Source organism: Hemiscyllium ocellatum, chromosome 46 (genome assembly GCF_020745735.1).
Source record: "Hemiscyllium ocellatum isolate sHemOce1 chromosome 46, sHemOce1.pat.X.cur, whole genome shotgun sequence".
NCBI lineage: Eukaryota > Metazoa > Chordata > Chondrichthyes > Orectolobiformes > Hemiscylliidae > Hemiscyllium > Hemiscyllium ocellatum.
In genome coordinates, this window is record NC_083446.1 from 4,892,129 (window position 1) to 4,919,709 (window position 27,581).

A 27,581-nucleotide genomic window follows, 5' to 3' on the forward strand; every position below is an offset into this window, starting at 1 on the left:
GCAGCTGTAACTGACACCCGGAAGCGGCAAGAACAAACCAATATAAATACCGGAAGAAACATCAAAGCAGCACTTCACACGAGGCTCCAACAGCACTGATGATGTTCCCTAGCCAGGGAACGAAACGTTTGCAGCAAAAACTTCCAGCTCGGTGAGCAGAACCACAACAAAGAACCCACCCCTGACATCTCCCCTATACCTTCCACCCTTCACCTTAAATTTATGTCCCCTTGAACATAGAACATTACAGCGCAGTACAGGCCCTTCGGCCCTCTATGTTGCTGTGCCGACCCTGTGAAACCAATCTGAAGCCCATCTAACCTAAGCTGTTCCATTATCGTAGTGGCTCAGTGTTAGCACAACTGCCTCACGCCATCAGCATCCTAGGTTCGATTCTAGCCTTGCTGAAAATGTGTTGCTGGAAAAGCGCAGCAGGTCAGGCAGCATCCAAGGAGCAGGAGAGTTGACGATTCGGGCATGAGCCCTTCTTCAGGAATGAGGAGAGTGTGTCCAGCAGGCTAAGATAAAAGGTAGGGAGGAGGGACTTGGGGGAGGGGCGATGGAGATGCGATAGGTGGAAGGAGGTCAAGGTGAGGGTGATAGGCCGGAGTGGGGTGGGGGCGGAGAGGTCAGGAAGAAGATTGCAGGTTAGGAAGGCGGTGCTGAGTTGAGGGAACCGACTGAGACAAGGTAGGGGGAGGGGAAATGAGGAAACTGGAGAAATCTGAGTTCATCCCTTGTGGTTGGAGGGTTCCCAGGCGGAAGATGAGGCGCTCCTCCTCCAGCCGTCGTGTAGTTATGTTCTGCCGGTGGAGGAGTCCAAGGACCTGCATGTCCTCGGTGGAGTGGGAGGGAGAGTTAAAGTGTTGAGCCACGGGGTGATTGGGTTGGTTGGTTCGGGCGGCCCGGAGGTGTTCTCTGAAGCGTTCCGCAAGTAAGCGGCCTGTCTCCCCGATATAGAGGAGGCCACATCGGAAATCACACCACATCCAAGTGCTCCACCACCACCAAGGGGCAGCGCTTCATAAGCTAGTGCTTCCAAATCAACCTGTTGGACTATAACCTGGTGTTTTGAGTGATTTTTTAAAATGCTTGCATCCTCAGGGGTAGAGGCGGTGCCTATGATTGTGTGTGTGTGTGTGTTTGTCCCACCCGCACCTCCTCAAACCTAGAACATAGAACAATACAGCACAGAACAGGCCCTTCGGCCCACGATGTTGTGCCGAACATCTATCCTAGATTAAGCACCCATCCATGTACCTATCCAATTGCCGCTTAAAGGTCGCCAATGATTCTGACTCTACCACTCCCATGGGCAGCGCATTCCATGCCCCCACCACTCTCTGGGTAAAGAACCCACCCCTGACATCTCCCCTATACCTTCCACCCTTCACCTTAAATTTATGTCCCCTTGAACATAGAACATTACAGCGCAGTACAGGCCCTTTGGCCCTCTATGTTGCTGTGCCGACCCTGTGAAACCAATCTGAAGCCCATCTAACCTAAGCTGTTCCATTATCGTAGTGGCTCAGTGTTAGCACAACTGCCTCACGCCATCAGCATCCTAGGTTCGATTCTAGCCTTGCTGAAAATGTGTTGCTGGAAAAGCGCAGCAGGTCAGGCAGCATCCAAGGAGCAGGAGAGTCGACGTTTCGGGCCAGAGCCCTTCTTCAGGAATGAGGAGAGTGTGTCCAGCAGGCTAAGATAAAAGGTAGGGAGGAGGGACTTGGGGGAGGGGCGATGGAGATGCGATAGGTGGAAGGAGGTCAAGGTGAGGGTGATAGGCCGGAGTGGGGTGGGGGCGGAGAGGTCAGGAAGAAGATTGCAGGTTAGTAAGGCGGTGCTGAGTTCGAGGGATTTGACTGAGACAAGGTGGGGGGAGGGGAAATGAGGAAACTGGAGAAATCTGAGTTCATCCCTTGTGGTTGGAGGGTTCCCAGGCGGAAGATGAGGTGCTCCTCCTCCAGCCGTCGTGTTGTTACGGTCTGGCGATGGAGGAGTCCAAGGACCTGCATGTCCTTGGTGGAGTGGGAGGGGGAGTTGAAGTGATGAGCCACGGGGTGGTTGGGTTGGTTGGTCCGGGCGTCCCAGAGGTGACTGATTGAACTGGTCCTCACCCTGAACAACTTCTCTTTCCAATCCTCCCACTTCCTCCAAACCAAAGGAGTTGCCATGGGCACCCGCATGGGCCCCAGCTATGTCTGCCTCTTCGCAGGATATGTGGAACAGTCCATCTTCCGCAACTACACTGGCACCACCCCCCACCTTTTCCTCCTCTACATCGATGACTGTATTGGCGCTGCCTCGTGCTCCCACGAGGAGGTTGAACAGTTCATCAACTTTACCAACACCTTCCATCCCGACCTCAAATTCACCTGGACCGTCTCAGATCCTCCCTCCCCTTCCTAGACCTTTCCATTTCTATCTCGGGCGACCAACTCAACACAGACATCTACTATAAACCGACTGACTCCCACAGCTACCTGGACTACACCTCCTCCCACACTGCACCCTGCAAAAACTCCATCCCATATTCCCAATTCCTTTGTCTCCGCCGCATCTGCTCCCAGGAGGACCAGTTCCAATACCGCACAGCCCAGATGGCCTCCTTCTTCAAAGACCGCAGATTCCCCCCAAACGTGATCGACGATGCCCTCCACCGCATCTCCTCCACTTCCCGCTCCTCTGCCCTTGAGCCCAGCCCCTCCAACCGCCACCAAGACAGAACCCCACTGGTCCTCACCTACCACCCCACCAACCTCCATATACATCACATCATCCGTCGTCATTTCCGCCACCTCCAAACGGACCCCTCCACCAGGGATATATTTCCCTCCCCTCCTCTATCAGTGTTTCGAAAAGACCACTCCCTCCGTGATTCCCTCGTCAGGTCCACACCCCCACCAACCCAACCTCCACTCCCGGCACCTTCCCCTGCAACCGCAGGAAATGTAAAACTTGCGCCCACACATCCTCCCTTACCTCTCTCCAAGGTCCCAAGGGATCCTTCCATATCCGCCACAAATTCACCTGCACCTCCAAACACATCATTTACTGCATCCGCTGCACCCGATGTGGCCTCCTCTATATTGGGGAGACAGGCCGCCTACTTGCGGAACGTTTCAGAGAACACCTCAGGGACGCCCGGACCAACCAACCCAACCACCCCGTGGCTCAACACTTTAACTCTCCCTCCCACTCCACCGAGGACATGCAGGTCCTTGGACTCCTCCATCGCCAGACCATAGCAACACGACGGTTGGAGGAAGAGCGCCTCATCTTCTGCCTGGGAACCCTCCAACCACAAGGGATGAACTCAGATTTCTCCAGTTTCCTCATTTCCCCTCCCCCCTCCTTGTCTCAGTCCCAACTCTCGAACTCAGCACCGCCCTCCTAACCTGCAATCTTCTTCCTGACCTCTCCGCCCCCACCCCACTCCGGCCTATCACCCTCACCTTGACCTCCTTCCACCTATCACATCTCCATCACCCCTCCCCCAAGTCCCTCCTCCCTACCTTTTATCTTAGCCTGCTGGGCACACTTTCCTCATTCCTGAAGAAGGGCTCATGCCCGAAACGTCGATTCTCCTGCTCCTTGGATGCTGCCTGACCTGCTGCGCTTTTCCAGCAACACATTTTCAGCTCTGATCTCCAGCATCTGCAGTCCTCACTTTCTCCTAGCTGATCCTAGCCTTGGGCTGTGTGGAGTTTGCACATTCTCCCTGTTGGTGTGCTCCAGTTTCCTCCCACAGTCCAAAGATGTGCAGGTCAGGCGAATTGAACATGGTGAATTGCCCGTGGTGTTAGGTGCATTAGGGAGATGGGTTTGGGTGGGTTACTCTGCGGAGGGTCAGTGTGGACTGGTTGGGCCGAAGGGCCTGTTTCCGCCTTAGGGAATCTAATCTAATATGTTTATCAACCACTTGATGAATGAGCAGCGCTCTGAAAGCTAGTGCTTCCAAATAAACCTGTTAGATCTATAACCTGGTGTTGTGTGATTATTAACTTGGTACGCCCCAGTCCAACACCATCTCCTCCAAACCATTTTTATCCACACTCTCTCTTCCCCAAAATGGCAGTCGTTGCTGGGTCCGTTCTCAATTTTAAATGTGAGGTCAATCAGTTGATAAATATGGGCCGAATGCATGTCCCACAAGTGTATCAGACTTGAAATGTTAGCTTGGTCTCTCTCTCTCGCCATGGATGGTATCTGACCCACTGTGATCTCCAGCGTTTGTTATTTCCAGTACAGATTCCAACGTCTGCAATAATTTGTTCCTGCAAGGATATTGCCATGGGTTACATATCAGCCAAAATCTCATTGGATGGTAGAATACACTCAAGGTGCTGATTGGCCTACACCTGTTCCTATGATATCTCCCCCAACTGCACCCCACACATAGAATTCCTGACCGTGTAGATAGAGGTCAGTTGGCACATCCTGATTCTCTGAACAGCATCTCACCCAGAGCCACACTCACCTATCCCCAAAGGCCTGCACATCCCTGGGCACTATGGGACAATTTAGCACGGCCAATCCACCCTAACCTGCACATCCCTGGGCACTATGGGACAATTTAGCACGGCCAATCCACCCTAACCTGCACATCCCTGGGCACTATGGGACAATTTAGCACGGCCAATCCACCCTAACCTGCACATCCCTGGGCACTATGGGACAATTTAGCATATAATTATTTTTAAACCAGATTTGACACATTTCTAGAACAGATGAGACTTCAAATTAGACCTTTGGTCTAGAAGCAGGGTACGTATGGGGTCTCCACAACATCCGCACCTCGCAATTTGATTTATCTATGTAAACAGTCACGCTGCTGTTGCAGGCTGCAGCCACCGGGTGGTGGAGTGGAGCTGCCCTCGCCTGAATCTGCTGCAGTCTTGAAGAGAACAATATTATCCTCGATCTGTTGTTCACTCGCATCTGGGTTGCTTGGGGCAGAACGTACATATGAGGCTGTAGCTTAATGCATACGAAGATCCCAGAGTTGGCACCACCATCTTGTGAGCCGTGTTGGATTGGTAGTCAGGATACTACATCCTTCTAGCAAGTTCACTGCTGGTAAAGAATTGTTTGATGAGATTAGATTCCCTACAGTGTGGAAACAGGCCGTTCGGCCCTACCAGTCCATACCGATACTCCGAAGAATAACCCACCCAGACCCATTTCCTCTGACTAATGCACCTAATACTATGGGGCAATTTAGCACGACCAATCCACCCTAACCTGCACATCTTTGGACTGTGGAAGGAAACCGGAGCACCCGGAGGAAACCCACACAGACACGGGAGAATGTGCAAACTCCACACAGTCAGTCACTGGAGGCTGGAGTCGATCTTGGTGCTGTGAGGCAGCAGTGCTAACCACTGAGCCCCTATGTTGTCAGGATGAACCTACATGTAGGGATGGTCACACTATAAATCCCCACAATTCACTCCTCTCCAAAGTTACCAACTCACTCCCACCTCACAGGCAAAAAGACCCACTGTCTATGGTTCGGTGCTGAGGGAGCGGGCACTGTTGGAGTGTCACTGCTGAGGGAGCAGGCACTGTCAGAGGGTCAGTGCTGAGGGAGTGGGCACTGTCGGAGGGTCAGTGCTGAGGGACCGTCACTGTCAGAGGGTCAGTGCTGAGGGAGCGGGCACTGTCGGAGGGTCAACGCTGAGGGAGCAGGCATTGTTGGAAGGTCAGTGTTGAGGGAGTGGGCACTGTCGGAGGGTCAGTGCTATAGGAGTGGGCACTATTGGAGGGTCAGCACTGAGGGAGCGGGCACTGTTGGAGAGTCAGTGCTGAGGGAGTGCCGCACTGTCGGAGGGTCAGTGCTGAGGGAGTGGGCACTGTTGGAGAGTCAGTGCTGAGGGAGCGCGCACTGTCGGAGGGTCAGTGCTGAGGGAGCGCGCACTGTCGGAGGGTCAGTGCTGAGGGAGCGCGCACTGTCGGAGGGTCAGTGCTGAGGGAGCGCGCACTGTCGGAAGGTCAGTGCTGAGGGAGTGGGCACTGTCGGAGGGTCAGTGCTGAGGGAGTGGGCACTGTCGGAGGGTCAGTGCTGAGGGAGTGCCGCACTGTTGGAAGTGTCATCTTTGAGATGAGATATTAAACCACTGTTTCCCTGTCCTCACCATCTCTCCTTAAGGGACCAACACTCAATTTACTCTCTCTTTTCCTGTTTAAATATCTGTAGAAACTCTTGCTATTCTTGTTTAAATGTGTAGCCAGCTTGCTCTCATTCCCTAATTTCTTACCTCGATAAACCTTTTACTCATCCTGTGCTGTCTTTACACCCTCCAATCATGCGACACCTTTCCCTGGCACCTAGCCCATTGCCATCCTGACAGACAGAGCTGCCCCTCCATCTTTACTGAGCTTCCTATCTCTCTCCAATCTCACATTCCCCTCGATATTCAGGATATTTGTGGGCGGCACGGTGGCACAGTGGTTAGCACTGCTGCCTCACAGCGCCTGAGATCTGGGTTCAATTCCCGACTCAGGCGACTGACTGTGTGGAGTTTGCACGTTCTCCCCGTGTCTGCGTGGGTTTGCTCCGGGTGCTCCGGTTTCCTCCCACAGTCCAAAGATGTGCAGGTCAGGTGAATTGGCCATGCTAAATTCTCCCATAGTGTTAGGTAAGGGGTATATGTAGGGGTATGGGTGGGTTGCGCTTCGGCGGGTCAGTGTGGACTTGTTGGGCCGAAGGGCCTGTTTCCACACTGTAAGTAATCTAATTAGATTAGGTTACAACCCAACAAGTCCACACTGACCCGCCGAAGCGCAACCCACCCATACCCCTAACCTAACACTATGGGCAATTTAGCATGGCCAATTCACCTGACCTGCACATCTTTGTGACTGTGGGAGGAAACCGGAGCACCCGGAAGAAACCCACGCAGACACGGGGAGAACGTGCAAAACTCCACACAGTCAGTCGCCTGACGCGGGAATTGAACCCAGGTCCCTGGCGCTGTGAGGCAGCAGTGCTAACCACTGTGCCACCGTGCCGCCCATTTTTTAAAAATCTAATCCAATCCTGGTCACCTTGTAGCCACATTCCCGTAACGCCTGCTTCAAGGAGCACTCTCGCTTTGTGTAATGAGCGCTGCTGCATGTTCAGATATAGAGCCCTTTGTAACATGTAGCCTTGCGGTATTCCTAAATTCATACTCTCTGTCCCTTCCTGCCATTCCCTGGCCTTGAATTCCCATATTGCCATGTTGTTCTCCTTGCTGCGTCCACGCCAGGTTTATCCCTCAGCTTCCTCAAGCGGTAAACCATCCACGACAGACACAGTTGCCCTGGCACCCAGGAGCGCCCACATGCCGCAGCCACAGCCACAGCGCATCACCTGTCCTCCCATCTTTAATTTCTTTCATTCTTTGATTTCCTTTTTTGATGTTATTAACCTTACCACATGTCCCGATATTACTTCAAACATTAGCAATGGAATAGAACTCGCTGGTTAACAGATACCAAAGAATTCGCGTTCTTAGGCACGACCCAACTTCAAATCTTCAGCAGTCTCCCTCCTGGTTATCTTGTAGACTGCACTTTTGAAAGTTCTGATGTGGAGGAGCCGGTGTTGGACTGGGGTGGATAACGTTAAAAATCACACAACACCAGGTTATAGTCCAACAGCTTTAATTGGAGGCAACAGCTTTCAGAGCGACGCTCCTTCATCCACCTGTCTACCTTAATGTGTTTCCCCAGCCTCCTGCCTGTCCCTCCTGATGCTGCCTGCCTTGCTGTGTTCCCCCAGCCTCCTGCCTGTCCCTCCTGACGCTGCCTGCCTTGCTGTGTTCCCCCAGCCTCCTGTCTGACCCTCCTGGTGCTGCCTGCCTTGCTGTGTTCCCCCAGCCTCCTGCCTGTCCCTCCTGACGCTGCCTGCCTTGCTGTGTTCCCCCAGCCTCCTGTCTGACCCTCCTGGTGCTGCCTGCCTTGCTGTGTTCCTCCAGCCTCCTGACGCTGCCTGCCTTGCTGTGTTCCCCCAGCCTCCTGCCTGTCCCTCCTGACGCTGCCTGGCTTGCTGTGTTCCCCCAGCCTCCTGCCTGTCCCTCCTGACGCTGCCTGCCTTGCTGTGTTCCCCCAGCCTCCTGCCTGTCCCTCCTGACACTGCCTGCCTTGCTATGTTCCCCCAGCCTCCTGCCTGTCCCTCCTGACGCTGCCTGCCTTGCTGTGTTCCCCCAGCCTCCTGCCTGTCCCTCCTGACGCTGCCTGCCTTGCTGCCAGACCTACTGAGCTTTTCCAGCCATTTGTAACAAATTAACTGCTTGAAACCAGACCAATTGATTAATGTCCCTTAAAGGGCTACATAAACCAGAATTCCAGCAGATGCTGATTGATTTAGTGAATAGAGTCATCTTGCCCATGTATATTATCGATGTGAAACTGCTGAACTGGTTAATTTGGAGTTAAGGCTTGGGGAGGGGCGGGGAATATTAAAAGTCACGGGCTGTGGGTGGAAGAGACTGTTTTAACAAGAGTGGAGGTGGGAAGAAAGAATAATTTTTTATCTCTACAGAGAGAGAGGGAGTAAGAGATGGCTCCCTCAGACAGGACTCTGGATGGTAGACCCTTCAAGGAGCGACGGAGCTTGGGTGATGATTTTTATTGTTAAAATCACCCTCTTTACAAAATGCATGTGTCGTTCCATTTTGTTTATAGATATTTCCAGCCTTTTTATTATTATTATTAAATCGAGTTCTAAAACCTTTTCAATTCTGCTTCTCAGTCACTTCAGAATTTTGTTTAGCAATCAAATTGTTTTTTTTTAACAACTCTTTTTTTTCTATTCTTTTTTTTCAGCTATGAGGAGGAATGAAGTATTGAACATTCGCAATAAATATCCCAACAAGTTACCGGTCAGTTAAAAGACTTTTATTTAAACCTCAAATGGTGAGGGGTGGGATTGAAGAGGAGGGGAAAGTGTATAAGGAGGACTGTGTGTTGCATTATAATTTCCAGGACTTGACTTGCATCGTCACATTTTTAAAAATATATAGTTTAAATCACTTTTTTTTTCCTTTTTTGCAAATATGCAGGCAAGTATAACCGATTAGGTCTCACCCCCTGTGCGTGACTGTTAAATTTATCCATGTTAGAAAAAAATTTAACACCGCTATGTTCATCTCGTTTTAGTTTGGTTAATGCAGAGTTACCTATTTAATGCAACTGGTCTAAATCACTTCTCGTGTTTTTGTTTCATGCTAGACTATTAGAACTTGAAGTCAACCCGGGATTAACTAAATCCTTTTTTTTATTCTTACGTACAAGAAGCTCCAACCCCTCAAACAAAAAAAAACTGGGAACTGTCACCTCTTTGAAATGTTCCATATGGGGCTGGGGGGAGCAAATCCCTCCCACGTGAACCACTGGTTGAGTTTTGACTGAATCAGTAATAAATTTGGAACATACAGCTACTGGTAACTAAATCAGTAACTGTTTTAAAATCCCATTTGGGTCACTAATGTCCCCTTTTTTTGGAAGTGTAGGAAGTCTCCCATACTTACCTAGTCTGGTTGACAGTAAGTAGTCAACGTGTAACTGCCTTTGAAGTGAATTCCCCCCCATTCAAGTGATCAATGTTGGCTGGGACAGCACTTAATCTCCCTGGTACTCTAGACAAGGAGTCTTATGCGATGTTTAAATGCCTCTTGTAGAGGGTACACACTGCGGCTCCTGAGCATTGGCACCACATCCGCTCCCTCCCCCACTGATTTGTGGGGGTGACTCTGCCCCTGGATGGTGTTGAGCTGCTTGTGTTATTGGGGCTGCTCCCATCCAGGGGCAAGTGGGGAGTATTGTCTCACTCCTGACTCGTGCCTTGTAGATGGTGGGGATAGGTTTTGGGGGTGGGGAGGAGAGTCAGGGGGTGAGTTACTCGCTGTGGGATTCCCAGCCTCTGACCTGCTCTTGGAGCCACTGTTTGTAAAGCAGGTCTGGTTCTGTTTCTGGTATCGTCACAGGATTGGTGGTGACTGATGCCAATTTTCCTTTGGCTAATACTACACACAGGGTGATGGGACCCTGGAATCTGAATAGAATTGTCCTTCATTGACTCTTATGGCATGGTCTGTGTGTGTCTCTTTCATCCTCAGGTAATTGTAGAGCGATACCCAAAGGAGAGATCCCTACCTCACTTAGATAAATCCAAGTACCTTGTACCTCTGGAACTCAGTCTATGTCAGTTCATGATGATTATCAGGTATGGTTGATCCTTGTATTTAAACCTTCCACAACCACCCAATCCCACTGAAGATTATAGAGGCCATGGGCATGGATTTGGAAGTGAACAGGGTGGTCTGCCTGGAGGGAAGGGGGTGTTGGGGTTCCTGTTATTGACTGCTGCTTCTCTTCCCTCCCTCCCTCCCATGGGAGAGGGGACAGAGTTCAGTGAGTGACTCTCTCTTCTGCACAGTGATCAGAGGCTGGAGTTAGTGCTAGAGATGTACAGTATGGAGACCAATCCTTTAGCGCAACTTGTCCGTGCCAACCAGATATCCCAAGTTTATCTGGTCCTGTTTGCCAGGATTTGATGGTAGCTAGGAAAAGGATGGATTTTATGCAGAAAATAAGGTCTGTTGTGGGGGGGGTGAAAAGAGCCCCAGGAGTGGATAATGTCAGCCTCCAAGGGGTGGGGAAGAACCACTAGTCCTCCTATTGACTCTGCTGCTCCTCAGATGTTGCCTGACTGTCTGGACTTCTCCAGCACCAGACTTTTCCACCCCAACCTCCCATTGTCGACAGTCCTTGCTTGCCCCTGTTAGTGGCAAGTGGATTTATTGGAACTGGAAGCAGTTGACTTTTAACTTTGCCCAGAGATCTAACTCCCCTTTGCTCAGAACCTGATCCCTCTCCTTGGCCCTGAGTTTGATCTCCTGAAGGAGTGTCTCCAGCTTGTCTGCTGAAACCCTTCCTTCCCCCAAAAAACACTTGTCCCTAATCTCGACAATCCCCACTGACTACCCACTTTAAGTCTGCCATTAATCTGTCAAGTATTAACCTGCTCTCGGTCTTGTCTGCTCCTTGCACTTGCTGTCCAGTCAGGGAAAGCCTCCATTTTTAAATCCCCCAATCCTTGACAGTTATTTCTCTGACCCCTTCCTTGATCTTTGTTCTAGAATTTTAACTGAGTCCTCTTCCACATTACAATGTTTTCTGTTCTGACATTGGCAACCGTGCTGCCTTGTCTCCCTGAAACACTTCCATCACCACCTTTCTCTCCTGCAGCTCAGTGACCAGCTACGCCTGCCTTTTCACAATGGATGTGGACCAATCCATTTTCAGTAACTACACCAGCACCATCCCCACCTTTTTTTCCTGCACTACATTGTATCAGTGCCACCTCATCCTCCCATGAGGAGTTTAAATGGTTCATCACCTTCACCAAGACCTTCCACCCTGATGTGGACTATTTCCCACACCTCCCTCCCCTTCCTAGATCTCTCTGTCTACATCTCTGGCCATCAACATGACATCTTTCAAACCCACTGACTCCCACAACTACCTTGACTACACCTCCCCTCTCCCCTCCACGTGATCCCTTATTCTAAATTCCTCCCCCACTCCTATTTATCTTTGTCCCCTTCCCCCACCTTCCTGATGAAAACATTGATTCTCCTGCTCCTCAGATGCTGCTTGACCTACTGTGCTGACTCCCCAGTCCTCACTTTCTCCCCTCTATAGAGCCCTGTAATACTGAGTTACTTGGATTATACTGTGTTAGCTCCTTGGCCAATGTAATGATGAATCGTTCCCACTTTATTCCTTGTGATCTCCTCCAGCTGCTGCCCATCTCCATCTTTTGGGAAGGAGTATTGATTGGGATCTCTGGGGAAGTGCTGTCCATTTGCCAGTCTCAATGAATTGCTGCCCTTTGAGCTGAGAGAGTTAATCTCTCTCGAACTGGAATGCTGGGCTCAATGCTGAGACATCGTCAGCCAGTCTTGTCCAGGGGCTGTGAGCAGGCTACATGTCTGTCTGGCATTGAGCTGACCTCGAGCTCTGGAATATGATGTGTCTGGACTCAAGAAGTGGTTCAAATGGCCTCTAGTCTGAAGCACTTTACCCTGGACCAGAATGATCACCTCCACATAGAGAGTGGACAAGTCTACTTCAATCTCCGCTCCCATTATTAACTGTCCACCCTAGTATGCAGTCTCTGGTTAGCAAACACGTCACTCCCCACTGGTAGCTTTTTAAAAACGTTACACAGCTCTTCAGGTGTAGAAAGTTGTATTTATTTACAAGTTTAAAATACACAAACAGACTGAAAAGGTTAGTGCAGAGTATTAATACTTGTTGAACCTTATTTCTTGCATTGCGTGTGGACATTTAGTACTTTCTAGGGTGTGTGGAGTTTTTGTAAAGCTCTAACACTAGATTGTAGCAACTTGCTTCTGAAGTTGTTTGATAGAGGGATTCAAATGGGTTAAAATTGTGTGCTGAGTCAAAATGAAATCTCTATTAATTTGTCAAGGTCTCGCACTCAATTCTACAGGCCTCTGTATATGATTCTCACCCTTCTTAAAATAAGGTAAATTCAGAATACTTTAATGTCTTAGATAGTGACTTTGCCCCTCATTTTAAGATCCACTCTACCTAATTAAGATTAAACGGTGATCTCCCTCCCCAAATGAGTCAGCTCTACCCTCCTTTAGATTCTCAAATCTTCTCTCCTTTCTCACGCAGGAGTCGAATGTCAGTCTCCTCCAGCCAAGCCTTCTACCTGATGGTGAACGACAGGAGTCTGGCAAGTATGTCTCTGACCATGGCTGAGATCTATGCAGAGTACAGGGAAGAAGATGGCTTTCTCTACATGACGTACGCCTCCCAGGAAATGTTTGGCTGCTCTCTGTGATGGCTGCTCCTGACTTGACTTTGACCAGGAAACTGAATTAAACCAGACTGTGTGTTTTATTTTCCCTGCTTGCTCTTCCAGTCCTTGTGGTGTAGGGTAGATCACTTTATTCTAGGCCCCTGTCTTCAAAAAAAATGGAGTGGTAGAAACAGGTCAAGGATAGTACAGAGTGGAATCCTGTTTCAGGAGGGATGGCCTTGTTTAGCTGGATTTAGGGCAGGAGCACTGTAGGGTCTCTCTCACTGTGTTTGATAGTGACCTGAGGAAGTGTTACACATGTGGCTGTGCTGGAGTTGCTCAAAAGACTGCATTAAGTGCAAAAACACACACACACTTTCAAATCATGGGAAGATAGAGAGGATTCTGTTTTTAAGCTGAGGGCTCCTTTTCCTCTCCCCAGAGACTCTGCTTTTGGTGGAGGGATGTGCACCTTTTTTTTTGAGCGAGTGTGGGTTAAAACTTTTTAGCAGGAAGGCAGACACAGTCATTCCTTTATTACTATCCAAATTGCTGCTTCTCTACCAGTAACACTCACGCTGTGTTTTTTGAGAGATTTGCACCAGAATTCAATTCTTAAAATCACTGGGAATAAGGAGGAAAGTTCCCCCTAGACTGTCCTGGGAGTGCTTGATGGAGGATAAGGTTAGACAGAGTAAAACTCTCTTTCCCAACCTATTAAACATTCCCAGGAGAGGGGAGAGCATGAGGAGCTCCCTTTTATAGTAGTATTCCTACATCAAATTGGCTGTACAGAGAGTAAAGCTCCCTCTACACTGTTTCCTTTCTTTTCTTCCCCACTCCCCAGGACAGGGACAGAATGGGGTTAGACACCGTGTAAAGCTTCCTCTACACTGGTATTCCCACATGAAATTGGCAGTACAGGGCTACACAGTCAAGCTCCCTTTACACTGTCATCAAACACAGGAGAGCAGCAGCACAGGGTTAGATACAGAGTCAGGCTCCCTCTACAGTGGGAGAAACAGATGCCTCTTGCCTCTCTTCCCTCTCTCCTTGGAGGAGGGGGGAGAGATGAAGGCTTCTCCCTGGAACAGACAGCCTGCCTGACTCTCCCAGGGGCAGTGACCCATTATGGCAGGAGGGAGACCCCCCAGCAGTGAAAAGGGGTAGGGGAAAGAGGGGAAATGGTGGGGAACACTGATGAGAAATGTAACAGATCTGATGGTGCTCCAGAGCTATTCCTCCAGGAAGGAAGAAGCCAGCTCACCCACACTCTCTCTCTCTCCCTCTTCCCCCGCAACCGTCTCGCAGCATCTTATTTGCTCTTTTACAAAAACACCATCTTGGTGGTGGGGCCCCTGCTGCTGTCATCACTGGGGCTCGGTGCGGGAGTGCTGTAGGCCCGGGATCCAGGGTTCGGAGCTGTCCAAACCAACCGCCACCGGAGTCGGCATATCCTCACCGGAATACCCAAACACTGCGGAGCAGAACCGGTGCACCGTTGGTATTTACCGGGTACCACCTGCCATCGCCCCCCTCCTCCCACTGCACCGGCGCTCAGAACCAGGTCAGGCCCCACCCACACAGGGGAGATCTCCACATCACAACGGCAAGGGGGGGGGGGGGGGGGGAAGAAGAAGAAGGTGGGGGGAGAAGGTGGAGGGGGAGGAAGGACGTTGGGGGGGAGGGGGAGGACGTTGGGGGGGAGAGGGAGGATGAGGGGGGGTGGGGAGGATGAGGGGGGAGGGGGGGTGGGGAGGATGAGGGGGGACATGGGGGGGGAGGGAGGGAGGACGTGGGGGGGAGAGGGAGGACGTGGGGGTGGGGAGGATGAGGGGGGAGGTGGGGAGGATGAGGGGGGAGGGAGGGAGGACGAGGGGGGGAGGGAGGGAGGACGAGGGGGGGAGGGGAGGATGGGGGGGAGGGGGGGGGAGGATGAGGGGGGGAGGGAGGGAGGACGTGGGGGTGGGGAGGGGGGAGGACGTGGGGGGGAGAGGGAGGACGTGGGGGGGAGAGGGGGAGGACGAGGGGGGGGGGAGGACGTGGGGAGGGGGGGAGGACGTGGGGGGGAGAGGGAGGACATGGGGGTGGGGAGGATGAGGGGGGAGGGGGGAGGACGTGGGGGAGGGGGGAGGACGTGGGGGGGAGAGGGAGGACGTGGGGGAGAGGGAGGACGTGGGGGGAGGGAGGAAGACGTGGGGGGAGGGGGGAGGACGTGGGGGGAGGACGTGGGGGTGGGGAGGGAGGGAGGGAGGGAGGACGTGGGGGGACGGGGGAGGACGTGGGTGTGGGGAGGATGAGGGAGGGAGGGAGGACGTGGGGGGGGCAGGAGGACGAGGGAGAGGGGATGACAAGGCGGGGGGGAGAGGGAGGAGAGGGAGGTCGTTGGGGGGAGAGGGAGGACTTGGGGGGGGGGGGAAGAGGGGACGTGGGGGTGGGGAGGATGAGGGGGGAGGGAGGGAGGACGTGGGGGGGTGGGGAGGATGAGGGGGGGTGGGGAGGATGAGGGGGGGTGGGGAGGATGAGGGGGGGTGGGGAGGATGGGGGGGTGGGGAGGGAGGACGTGGGGGGGTGGGGAGGATGAGGGGGGGTGGGGAGGATGGGGGGGTGGGGAGGGAGGATGTTGAGGGGGGGAGGAGGATGGGGGGGGGAGGAGGACGAGGGAGAGGGGATGACAAGGCGGGGGTGAGGGAGGGAGAATGTGGGGGGGGTGGTGGTAGAAGAGGGGGTGGGGGGCCGGGGGAGGAGGGTCTGGAAGCTGGGTTACCTGTGCCTTCAGCCACACTCTGATCGGGCATCCCCCTCAGGAGGGTCTGGACGCTGGGTGTCTGGAGCGGTGTCACTGTGAGGGGGACAGCAGGGTCAGAGGGGCCGATAGGTCAGACCACCCTTGCCCCCCCTCCCTCCAGAAACACCCCCCCCCTAAGACTCATTGCTGCACCTCCCCCCAGACGCGCAGACTCTTCTCCCCCCCACCTCAGGCACACAGACATACCCCCCAGACACACACCCAGCCACAGACACAGCTGCCCCTAGGGTATGACAAATAGCATCCACCCTCCATTTCAAAGGTAGAAGACAGAGGGTGGTGGGGGACGATTGTTTATCAGACTGGAGGCCTGTGACCAGTGGAGTGCCACAAGGATCGGTGCTGGGCCCTCTACTTTTTGTCATTTACATAAATGATTTGGATGTGAGCATAAGAGATATAGTTAGTAAGTTTGCAGATGACACCAAAATTGGAGGTGTAGTGGACAGCGAAGAGGGTTACCTCAGATTACAACAGGATCTGGACCAGATGGGCCAATGGGCTGAGAAGTGGCAGATGGAGTTTAATTCAGATAAATGCGAGGTGCTGCATTTTGGGAAAGCAAATCTTAGTAGGATTCTTACACTTAATGGTAAGGTCCTAGGGAGTGTTGCTGAACAGAGAGACCTCGGAGTGCAGGGTCATAGCTCCTTGAAAGTGGAGTCACAGGTAGATAGGATAGTGAAGGCGGCGTTTGGTATGCTTTCCTTTATTGGTCAGAGTATTGAGTACAGGAGTTGGGAGGTCATGTTGCAGCTGTACAGGACATTGGTTAGGCCACTGTTGGAATATTGCGTGCAATTCTGGTCTCCTTCCTATTGGAAAGATGTTGTGAAACTTGAAAGGGTTCAGAAAAGATTTACAAGGATGTTCCCAGGGTTGGAGGATCTGAGCTACAGGGAGAGACTGAACAGGCTGGGGCTGTTTTCCCTGGAGCATCAGAGGCTGAGGGGTGACATTATAGAGGTTTATAAAATTATGAGGGGCATGGATAGGGTAAAGAGTCAAGGTCTCTTCCCTAGTGGAGGGGTGGGTGGGAGTGCAGAACTAGAAGGGCATAGGTTTAGGGTGAGAGGGGAGAGATATAAAAAGAGACCTAAGGGGCAACGTTTTCACCCAGAGGGTGGTACGTGTGTGGAATGAGCTGCCAGAGAATGTGGTGGAGGCTGGTACAATTGCAACATTTAAGAGGCATCTGGATGGGTATATGAATAGGAAGGGTTTGGAGGGAGATGGGCCGGGTGCTGGCAGGTGGGACTAGATTGGGTTGGGATATCTGGGTCAGCATGGACGGGTTGGGCCGAAGGGTCTGTTTCCGTGTGGTACGTTGGTGTGACGATGTGAACCTATGACCCGACAGAGAGAAGGATAGAGAAAGGAAATATATCCCGGCTGTACCTGGATTAGAATGTCTGGAGTGGATGGAGCTGCGGTCCATTGCTCCAATGTTATCCAACTTCCCGGAAACACCTGGCAGGATACAGACAAAGAGAAGACATCCTGTTAAATCTCCCGGGTCAACAAACCCTCAGCATTGCGGGAGGGAGAGACCTTTCAGCATCAGGGGAGGATCGCAAGAATGCCAGATCTCAAGATATGGGGGGTGGGGAGGTGTTTTTAAAACAAAAACACTGCAGATGCTGGAATCCAAGGTAGACAAGCAGGAGGCAGGAGGCACACAGCCAGGCAGCAGGTTAGGGTGGGTTGGCCGTGCTAAATTGTCCCATAGTGCCCAGGGATGTGCAGGTTAGGGGGGATTGGCCGTGCTAAATTGTCCCATAGTGCCCAGGGATGTGCAGGTTAGGGGGGATTGGCCGTGCTAAATTGTCCAATAGTGCCCAGGCATGTGAAGGTTAGGGTGGATTGGCCATGCTAAATTGTCCCATAGTGCCCAGGGATTTACAGGTTAGGGTGGATTGGCCATGCTAAACTGTCCCATAGTGCCCAGGGATGTGCAGGTTAGGGTGGATTGGCCGTGCTAAACTGTCCCATAGTGCCCAGGGATGTGCAGGTTAGGGTGGATTGGCCGTGCTGAATTGCCCCATAGTGCCCAGGGATGTGCAGGTTAGGGTGGATTGACCAAGGGAGATTGCCCCATAGTGCCCAGGGATGTGCAGGTTAGGGTGGATTGACCAAGGGAGATTGTTCCATAGTGTCCAGGGATGTGCAGGTTAGGGTGGATTGACCAAGGGAGATTGTTCCATAGTGCCCAGGGATGTGCAGGTTAGGGTGGGTTGACCAAGGGAGATTGTTCCATAGTGCCCAGGGATGTGCATGTTAGGGTGGATTGGCCGTGCTAAATTGTCCCATAGTGCCGAGGGATGTGCAGGTTAGGGTGGGTTGGCCATGGGAGATTGCCCCATAGTGCCCAGGGATGTGCAGGTTAGGGTGGGTTGGCCATGGGAGATTGCCCCATAGTGCCCAGGGATGTGCAGGTTAGGGTGGATTGGCCGTGCTAAACTGTCCCATAGTGCCCAGGGATGTGCAGGTTAGGGTGGATTGGCCTTGCTAAACTGTCCCATAGTGCCCAGGGATGTGCAGGTTAGGGTGGATTGACCAAGGGAGATTGTTCCATAGTGTCCAGGGATGTGCAGGTTAGGATGGATTGACCAAGGGAGATTGTTCCATAGTGTCCAGGGATGTGCAGGTTAGGGTGGGTTGGCCGTGGGAGATTGCCCCATAGTGCCCAGGGATGTGCAGGTTAGGGTGGGTTGGCCGTGGGAGATTGCCCCATAGTGCCCAGGGATGTGCAGGTTAGGGTGGGTTGACCGTGGGAGATTGCCCCATAGTGCCCAGGGATGTGCAGGTTAGGGTGTGTTGGCCGTGGGAGATTGCCCCATAGTGCCCAGGGATGTGCAGGTTAGGGTGGGTTGACCGTGGGAGATTGCCCCATAGTGCCCAGGGATGTGCAGGTTAGGGTGGGTTGACCGTGGGAGATTGCCCCATAGTGCCCAGGGATGTGCAGGTTAGGGTGGGTTGACCGTGGGAGATTGCCCCATAGTGCCCAGGGATGTGCAGGTTAGGGTGGGTTGACCGTGGGAGATTGCCCCATAGTGCCCAGGGATGTGCAGGTTAGGGTGGGTTGACCGTGGGAGATTGCCCCATAGTGCCCAGGGATGTGCAGGTTAGGGTGGGTTGACCGTGGGAGATTGCCCCATAGTGCCCAGGGATGTGCAGGTTAGGGTGGGTTGACAGTGGGAGATTGCCCCATAGTGCCCAGGGATGTGCAGGTTAGGGTGGGTTGACCGTGGGAGATTGCCCCATAGTGCCCAGGGATGTGCAGGTTAGGGTGGGTTGACCGTGGGAGATTGCCCCATAGTGCCCAGGGATGTGCAGGTTAGGGTGGGTTGACCGTGGGAGATTGCCCCATAGTGCCCAGGGATGTGCAGGTTAGGGTGGGTTGACCGTGGGAGATTGCCCCATAGTGCCCAGGGATGTGCAGGTTAGGGTGGATTGACCATGGGAGATTGCCCCATAGTGCCCAGGGATGTGCAGGTTAGGGTGGGTTGACCGTGCTAAATTGTCCCATAGTGCCCAGGGATGTGCAGGTTAGGGTGGATTGACCATGCTAAATTGTCCCATAGTGCCCAGGGATGTACAGGTTAGGGTGGATTGGCCATGGGAGATTGCCCCATAGTGCCCAGGGATGTGCAGGTTAGGGTGGGTTGACCGTGGGAGATTGCCCCATAGTGCCCAGGGATGTGCAGGTTAGGGTGGGTTGACCGTGGGAGATTGCCCCATCGTGTGCCGGTTAGTCAGGGGTAATGTAGAGTAATCAGGTAAAGGAATGGGTCACTCTTCTGAGGGTCAGTTGGGCCGAATGGCCTGTTTCCACACTATAGGGATTCTATAATCCCAGAACCAACCGTTGAGAGCTAAGCTCTGCAGTGGTACAATCAGGCCATCCAGGGCCCCTCGAGTCCATGCCCACCCTCCAAAGAGTCCTGCCACATTCAGCCATGAATGACGGTTTCCCAAATCTCCCCACCCTCAGTGCTGGAGGAGCCCAGCATAGCGAAGGCAGAGATTTCCAGGCAGATGTGCTGAGTGGGTGATCCATCGCGGGCTCCTCCACTGCTTCCCCAGCATCACAGCCATTTTGATTCACCCGACCTGGTATCGAGACATGGCCGGAGACACTGGTTACTGCGAAGGCTCCGGGAGACGCACAGCATTCTGGTAAAATCCAGAAGACTTGCTGCTCCCCTACCCAAGCTCTGCCAGTTACAACACTGGCATCTGCCCCGACGGTGTGGAAAATTGCCCAGGTCTGTCCTGTACATAAAAAGCAGGACAAATCCAACCCGGCCAATTACCACCCTGTCAGTCTCCCCTCCATCATCAGTAAAGTGATGGAAAGGGGTCATCGACAGTGCTACCAATCAGCATCTGCTCAGCAATAACCTGCCCGGTGACGCCCAGTCTGGGTTCTACTCATGGACAGAAAGAACTGGAAGGGAACCAGCTCCTTAAACAAACATTTTCTCCTGAGTGGCGCTGACTCCCATGCGTTTGACCTTCTCCAGGGTGCTGTTGAACAAAGAGCCGCCACAAATTTACCCCCATTTCTTTGCTGCCCCACCTCAGTCTGCCTATCACCTCATACCAAGAGGCTGACATTGATCTGAAGTTGGTAAGTGTCGACGCTACCCAGGGCCCTACCTTTAACTGAATTAATCCAGTCCTTGTTTGTTTTACCAAAATGCAGTGCGGCGTGTGTCTTTGAGTAAGGAATCAATTACCTTTCTGGTCAGCTACGCTAAGATTCACCAGCGACCTAGACTTCACCAATCACAGTTAGAATTCTATGAGTCATTCTCGTCGGGCAGCTAGACCTCCCTGTCTTTATCCATCCTCCACTGAAGAGGTTACTCACATTGAACGTGGTCTCTCTCGCCCTTCCCAAATTTCTTCTGTTCCGCAGAGATGGGATGCAGAGGAGGGTAGGGCAATAGTTGACATCGATTAGAAACCGCAGCCCCTCTCACTAAGCAGGCTTTATTAGCTTTGTACGTGTCTCCCACAACCACCCATCAGCATGCCTGAAAAAGACAGGCAATACTGAAACTCAATCTGTACAAGATAATACATGGCTTGGAAAGGGTGGGCGCTGGGAAATTGTCTCCGTTAGGCAAGGAGACTAGGACCCGTGGACACAGCCTTAGAATTAGAGGGGGTCAATTCAGAACAGAAATGCGGAGACATTTCTTCAGCCAGAGAGTGGTGGGCCTGTGGAATTCATTGCCGCAGAGTGCAGTGGAGGCCGGGACGCTAAATGTCTTCAAGGCAGAGATTGATAGATTCTTGTTGTCTCGAGGAATCAAGGGCTACGGGGAGAACGCTGGTAAGTGGAGTTGAAATGCCCATCAGCCATGATTGAATGGCGGAGTGGACTCGATGGGCCGAATGGCCTTACTTCCACTCCTATGTCTTAATCTCGGACATGATTGAAGGTGTCTCCCACCGGAGAAGCTGACTGGTCCAGACTGATGCAGTGTTTACTGCACAGGATCACAGGCCATTCGGTCTGTCTGCTCCGGCCTCGCATTTATGCTCACTCTCAATTCTTGGACGCTTTGGAGAGGGCGCAGAGGAGGTTCACCAGGATGTTGCCCCGATATGGAGAGTGCTAGTTAATGAGTAGAAGACTAGGATTATTTTCAGTGGAAAGGAGGAGGCTGAGGCGGGTGGGTGGGGGGACATTACTGAGGTCCACAAAATCATGGGAGGTTATAGACAGGGTGGATAGCAGGAAGCTTTTTCCCCAGAGTGGGGGGACTCGATTACTAGGGGTCATGGGTTCAAGGTGAGAAGGGAAAAGTTTCGGGGAGATATACGTGGAAGAGGGTGGTGGGAGCGTGGAACAAATTGCCAGTGGAGGTGGTAGGGGCAGGAATGATAGCATTATTTAAGATGTATCTGGACAGATACATAAATGGGCGCAGAGAGCAAAGGGGTGCAGATCCTTAGAAAAATAGGTGACAGGTTTAGATAGAGGGTCTGGATCAGCACAGGTTAGGAGGGCCGAAGGGCCTGTTCCTGTGCTGCAAGGGTCTTTGTTCTGCCCCATCTCCCCACCTCATCTGCTAGTTTGGAACCTTTCCCTCAGTATCTCACAGCACGGATATAGACCCTTCGGTCTGAACGTAATAGGGACAGATGGAATAGGAGCTGGAGGAGGCCATTCGTCCCCTCGAGCCTGTCCCTGCCATTCAATAAGATGGTGGCTGACCTTTCTGTGGACTCAGCTCCACCCACCTGCCTGCTCCCCAGAACCCTTCATTCCTTCATTGTTCAGAACTCTCTCTGTTTGCTGTAAAAACATACAGCGAGGAAGTCTCAACTGGGCAGGGAATTCCACAGATTCCCAAGCCTCCAGGTGAAGCTGTCCCTCCTCAGCTCCGTCCGAAACCTGTCCCCCCTTTATTTTGGGGCCGTACCCCCTGGTTCTAGTTTCAGTGGAAGCAGCCTCCCTGCTTCCATCTTATCCACTCCCTGCATCGTTTTATTTGTCTCTATAAGATTCCCTTCCTCACTTCCAAATCCCAATCAGGATAATCCCAGTCTCCTCATAAACCAACCCCGGAACCAACCTCCTCTGCAAACCCCTCCAGGGCCAGTCCATTCGTTCCCAAGTAAGGAGACCCAGACTGTACACAGTGCTCCAGGTGTGGCCTCACCAGCACCTTGTACAACTGCAGCATAACCTCCCTGCATTTAAACTCCGTCCCTCTCGCAACGGAGGACAGTATTGCATTCCGCATCTTCATTACCTGCAAACTAACCATCTGCGCTTCAAGAACAGATGTCCCTCTGTACAGCAGCATGCTGCAATCTTTCACCATTACAGTAAGAGTCCTTTTTATTCCTGTCAAAATGGATCTAGCGTGTGTTAATCCAGCTTCTCCCTTAACCACTCCTGTGCGAGTGAATGTCTGATGGGCTGAATGGCCCACTTCCACACTGTAGGGATTCTATGAATTGCGAAGTTTCTTTGGGTTGCACCTTTATTCTCTTCAAATTCCCTTCCACACTGAACATTTTTACACATTATACTCCATTGGCCACTACTCCCCCATCACTATCTCTCTGTAAACCGCACCTATCCTTCTCACAATCTGCCTTTCCACCTATTTTTGTTTTGTTGGCAACTTTGGTCACAGTCATAGAGATGTACAGCATGGAAACAGACCCTTCGGTCCAACCTGTCCATGCTGACCAGATATCCCGACCCAATCTAGTCCCACCTGCCAGCACCCGGCCCATATCCCTCCAAACCCTTCCTATTCATATACCTATCCAAATGCCTCTTAAATGTTGCAATTGTACCAGCCTCCACCACTTCCTCTGGCAGCTCATTCCATACACGCACCACCCTCTGTGTGAAAAAGTTGCCCTTTAGTTCCCTTTTATATCTTTCCCCTCTCACCCTAAACCTATGCCCTCTAGTTTTGAACTCCCCCTACCTTAGGTCTAATTAATCTAGACCTAATTAGATTAGGTCTACTTACCCTATCCATGCCCCCTAATGATTTTGTAAACCTCTATAAGGTCACCCCTCAGCCTCCAATGCTCCAGGGAAAACAGTCCCAGCCTGTCCAACCTCTCCTTATACCTCAAACCCTCCTACATCTTGTGCATCTTTTCTGAACCCTTTCAAGTTTCACAACATCTTTCCAATAGGAAGGAGACCAGAATTGCACGCAATATTCCAACAGTGGCCTAACCAATGTCCTGTACAGCCACAACATGACCTCCCAACTTCTAAACTCAGTCCAATAAAGGAAAGCATACCAAACGCCGCCTTCACTATCCTATCTACCTGCGACTCCACTTTCAAGGAGCTATGAACCTGCACTCCAAGGTCTCTTTGTTCAGCAACACTCCCTAGGACCTTACCATTAAGTGTATAAGTCCTGCTAAGATTTACTTTTTCTCACATTTATCGAAATTTATCTCCATTTGCTTTCTTCTTCCTCCAAGTGATTAATATATAAACAGTGGTGCTCCCAGCACGGTGTGGAACTCTCCTGGACACGGACACTATGGAGGGAAGAGGTTTTGCCAAGATTCTTGACGGGATTGATTACAGATGTACATAGATGTCCCAACCCCCAACACCAAGTTCAGCAGCTGCCCACATGAAGATTTTCTCTACTCTGCACCTGATCCCAGTGAACGGTACACACTGCTGCTACTGAACGGCAGTGGTGGAGGGACTGGGCAACATGGTGCTAATTGAGCAGGGGGCTGCTTTATCCCTGGATGGGGTCGAGCTGCTCGGGTGTTCTTAGGAACGCACTTCTGACTTGTGCCTCGTAGATAACGGGAGGGCTTTCAGGAGGGGGGGGAAAAGAGTTCCGCACAGCAGCACCCCAGCCTCCCATCCTGCTCTTGCAGCCGTGGTAGTTCTGGCTAGTTTGGCCAGAATCTGCTCTTCATTTTCTGGTTTTACCCGTCTGACGTTAAACAAGAAGCCAATAGTTCATTGAGGGAGCTTTTATTATGGTGGAAACACTGCTAGTCTGAACGTTTTTATTTCTTTATAGCGAGTTTTGAGAAGACCCCTTAGCATCATGGTAGGCCACAAACCCACCAACTCACTAAAACAGCAGGTAATGAACTTGAAAGACCCTATACAGCCAATAAGCAAAACTAATATCTTTTACAAAATACCTTGCAAGAACTATAACAAACACTACATTGGATAAACAAGCAGTAAACTAGCCACCAGGATACATGAACATCAACTAGCCACAAAGACATGACCCACTCTCGCTAGTATCCTTACATACAGATGAGGAAGGACACCACTTTGAGACGACACCACTTTGAGACAACACATCCATCCTAGGACAAGCCAAACACAGACACACACGAGAATTCCTAGAAGCATGGCATCCCAACCGGAACTTTATCAACAAACACATCGAGTTAGACCCCATCCACCACCCCCTGAGAAAAGGAACAGGAAATGACATCACCACGCAAAATTGCAAGAGCAACCCAAAGAAACCCAAACATTTCAAATAGAAAGCAGGAATTATCAACAGTGCTTCGTCCGGAGGCCCACTGAAGATGTTACCTAGTAGGGTGACGAAACGTCTGGAAAATGAACCTTCCAGCTCAGCGAGCAAACTTACATCGTTTTTTTTTCTGAATGATCTTGTCCTTCTGAATGTCCGTACTGCTGGACTTTATATTTGCCTAACCTCGTTTTTCCTCAGAATTTCTACTCAAGAATCTGTGCCTAGGTACCTTGTACCTAAGATGGCATCGTGTGAAATTTTCACTGTACTCATGTGAACATGTGTGACAATAAAGTTGATTCAATCTCTAAAAGCAAAAGATTTACAAGGATGTTGCCAGGTTTGGAGGGTTTGAGTTACAGGGAGAGGTTGAACAGGCTGGGGCTGTTTTCCCTGGAGCGTCGGAGGCTGAGGGGTGACCTTATAGAGGTGTACAAAACCATGAGGGACATGGATAGGATAAAGAGACAAAGTCTTTCTCTCAGGGTAGGGGAGTTCAAAACTAGAGGGTGTAGGTTTAAGGTGAGAGGGGAAAGATTTAAAAGGGACCTTGAGGGGCAGCTTTTTCATGCAGAGGGTGGTGCGTGTATGGAATGAGCTGCCAGAGGAAGTGGTGGAGGCTGGTACAATGACAACATTTAAAGGGCGCGTGGATGGGTATATGAATAGGAAGGGTTTGGAGGGATAAGGGCTAAATGCTGGCAAATGGGACTGGATTAGGTTGGGATATCTGGTCAGCATGGACGAGTTGGGCCGAAGGGTCTGTTTCCGTGCTGTACATCCATATGATTCTGGATTAGTGGTGCTGGAAGAGCACAGCAGTTCAGGCAGCATCCGAGGAGCAGTAAAATCGACGTTTCGGGAACCTGAAACGTCGATTTTACTGCTGCTTGGATGCTGCCTGAACTGCTGTGCTCTTCCAGCACCACGAATCCAGAATCTGGTTTCCAGCATCTGCAGTCTATATTTTTACCTTGCACATCTCTGAGTCCATCTACTACACTCCCCTCATCCACCCTATTACCTCCTGAATGAATTCAGTAAGGTCAGTCAAATGTGACATCCCCTTTTGGAATCTGTTCCATTATCTTTCCTATTACTGATGCAGACAACTCCCTGGTGCCCTGGACTTGGGCAGACTCATTGTTAAAACTATGGGACAGTTTGATGGGTTATCGACTTGCCCAGTTCTGCTTTCTAATGAGTGCTTTATACACACAATCTCAGCAAGATCTTCCAGGAGGTCCATCTGGGCCGGGCGCTGTTTGAGGGAGCAGTACTTAGTGAATTAGAAATCCTACCTTTCATAGACTGCTCAGACTTCAAGGAGGCACGCTCGAACCTTCCAGAACCTTCCGCCGGTACTTCTGAAAAACATTCAGATGATTAGATCCTGTACCTACCTCACGATCATAGAGGGTTCTAACATCACGAGGAGGATAGATAAGGCTCGCTTCCCTTGGGTGGGAGAGTTCAAAACTAGGAGGGCAATAATGAAGGTGAGAGGGGAGAGATTTGTAAAGGACATGGGGGCAACTTATTTTTAAAAGTACATGGTGATTCGCGCATGGAATGAACTTCCAGAGGAAGTAGCTGATGTGGATACAGTTACAGTGCGGAAAAGACTTGCATAAGTTGATAGGTCGGAGAGGTTTGGAGGGATATGGGCCAGGAGCAGGCAGGTGGGACTAGTTTAGATTAGATAGATACTCTACAGCATGGAAACAGGCCCAACAAGTCCACACTGACCCTCCAAACAGCAACCCACCCAGACCCATTCCCCTACACCTAACACTATGGGGCAATTTAGCATGGCCAATTCACCCTAACCTGCTCATCTTTGGACTGTGGGAGGAAACCCACACAGACAGTCGCCTGAGGCTGGAATCGAACCTGGGACCCAGGCGCTGTGAGGCAGCAGTGCTAACCCACTGAGCCACCGTGCTGACTGTGGTCAGCACAGACCGGTTGGGTCGAAGGGTCTGTGAGACTCGATCGCTCCACTACGCATTCAGTAGGTAGCAGTTTGTCACACAGATAGGGGGTCTTTCGGCCCTACACTGATGTCAGTGCTCCACACCATCCCTGCCCCAGCTTCTCTCCATTCCTCTCCCACGTATGTTCATTCTGTCGACAGTACTTGTCGCTCTTTGTGGGGGTGAGTCCCACACACTTCCCCCACTCTTCGGGAGACTACATTTCCCCCGAATTCCCGAGTGGATTCATCAGTGACTATCCAGCTTGGTCATGATTTGGAGGCGCCGGTGTTGGACTGGGGTGTACAAAGTTAAAAATCACACCACACCAGGTATTAGTCCAACAGGTTTAATTGGAAGCACACTAGCTTTCGGAGCGACGCTCCTTCATCAGGTGGTAGTGTATTCACTTTGTTGCAGGGGAGGGGGGAAACAGGGGGTTTTGAACTCTCCCACCCAAGGGTAGCGAGCTTTATCTATCCTCCTCGTGATGTTAAACAATGGCTTCTGTACATTCGCCAGGGACTCTGCACACCAGCCCCTTGCTATGTTCTTTTCAGAACAAGCAGCTGACCGTGACTGCGAGTGTGGCCTAGCTAAGATTTCATCCAAGTTTAACATCAGTTCTCCGCTTTTGAGTTCTGCGTACCTCGGCAATCGAACCCCAGGGTTTGGTCAATTTCTTGTTAACATCTGTTGATATCTTCAGTGATTTGTTAGGGTGGATTGGCTGTGCTAAATTGTCCCATAGTGCCCAGGGAGGTGCAGGTTAGGGTGGATTGGCTGTGCTAAATTGTCCCATAGTGCCCAGGGATGTGCAAGTTAGGGTGGATTGGCCGTGCTAAATTGTCCCATAGTGCCCAGGGATGTGCAAGTTAGGGTGGATTGGCCGTGCTAAATTGTCCCATAGTGCCCAGGGATGTGCAAGTTAGGGTGGATTG

The 27,581-nt window shown here is 51.4% G+C and overlaps 2 protein-coding genes across 2 annotated transcripts in view; one reads left to right on the forward strand and one right to left on the reverse strand.

The window, feature by feature from the left end:
- The first annotated feature begins 8,548 nt into the window (after positions 1-8,548).
- On the forward strand, positions 8,549-12,948 carry LOC132836144 (microtubule-associated proteins 1A/1B light chain 3C-like). The gene is made up of 4 exons (XM_060855462.1): positions 8,549-8,606; positions 8,815-8,870; positions 10,107-10,213; positions 12,700-12,948. Exons 1-4 carry the CDS (start codon positions 8,549-8,551, stop codon positions 12,866-12,868), a joined length of 390 nt encoding a protein of 129 aa, XP_060711445.1. The 3' UTR covers positions 12,869-12,948.
- The window catches only part of LOC132836180 (uncharacterized), a 43,448-nt gene continuing 28,093 nt past the window's right edge, over positions 12,227-27,581 (reverse strand). Inside the window, exons 10-13 of the mRNA XM_060855507.1 lie at positions 25,966-26,031; positions 17,034-17,105; positions 15,594-15,668; positions 12,227-14,303 (exon numbers count right to left, since the gene is read on the reverse strand). Of these exons, the coding sequence (XP_060711490.1) occupies positions 14,197-14,303; positions 15,594-15,668; positions 17,034-17,105; positions 25,966-26,031 (320 nt within the window). The 3' untranslated portion in view covers positions 12,227-14,196. The remainder of the gene's footprint in view (positions 14,304-15,593; positions 15,669-17,033; positions 17,106-25,965; positions 26,032-27,581) is intronic.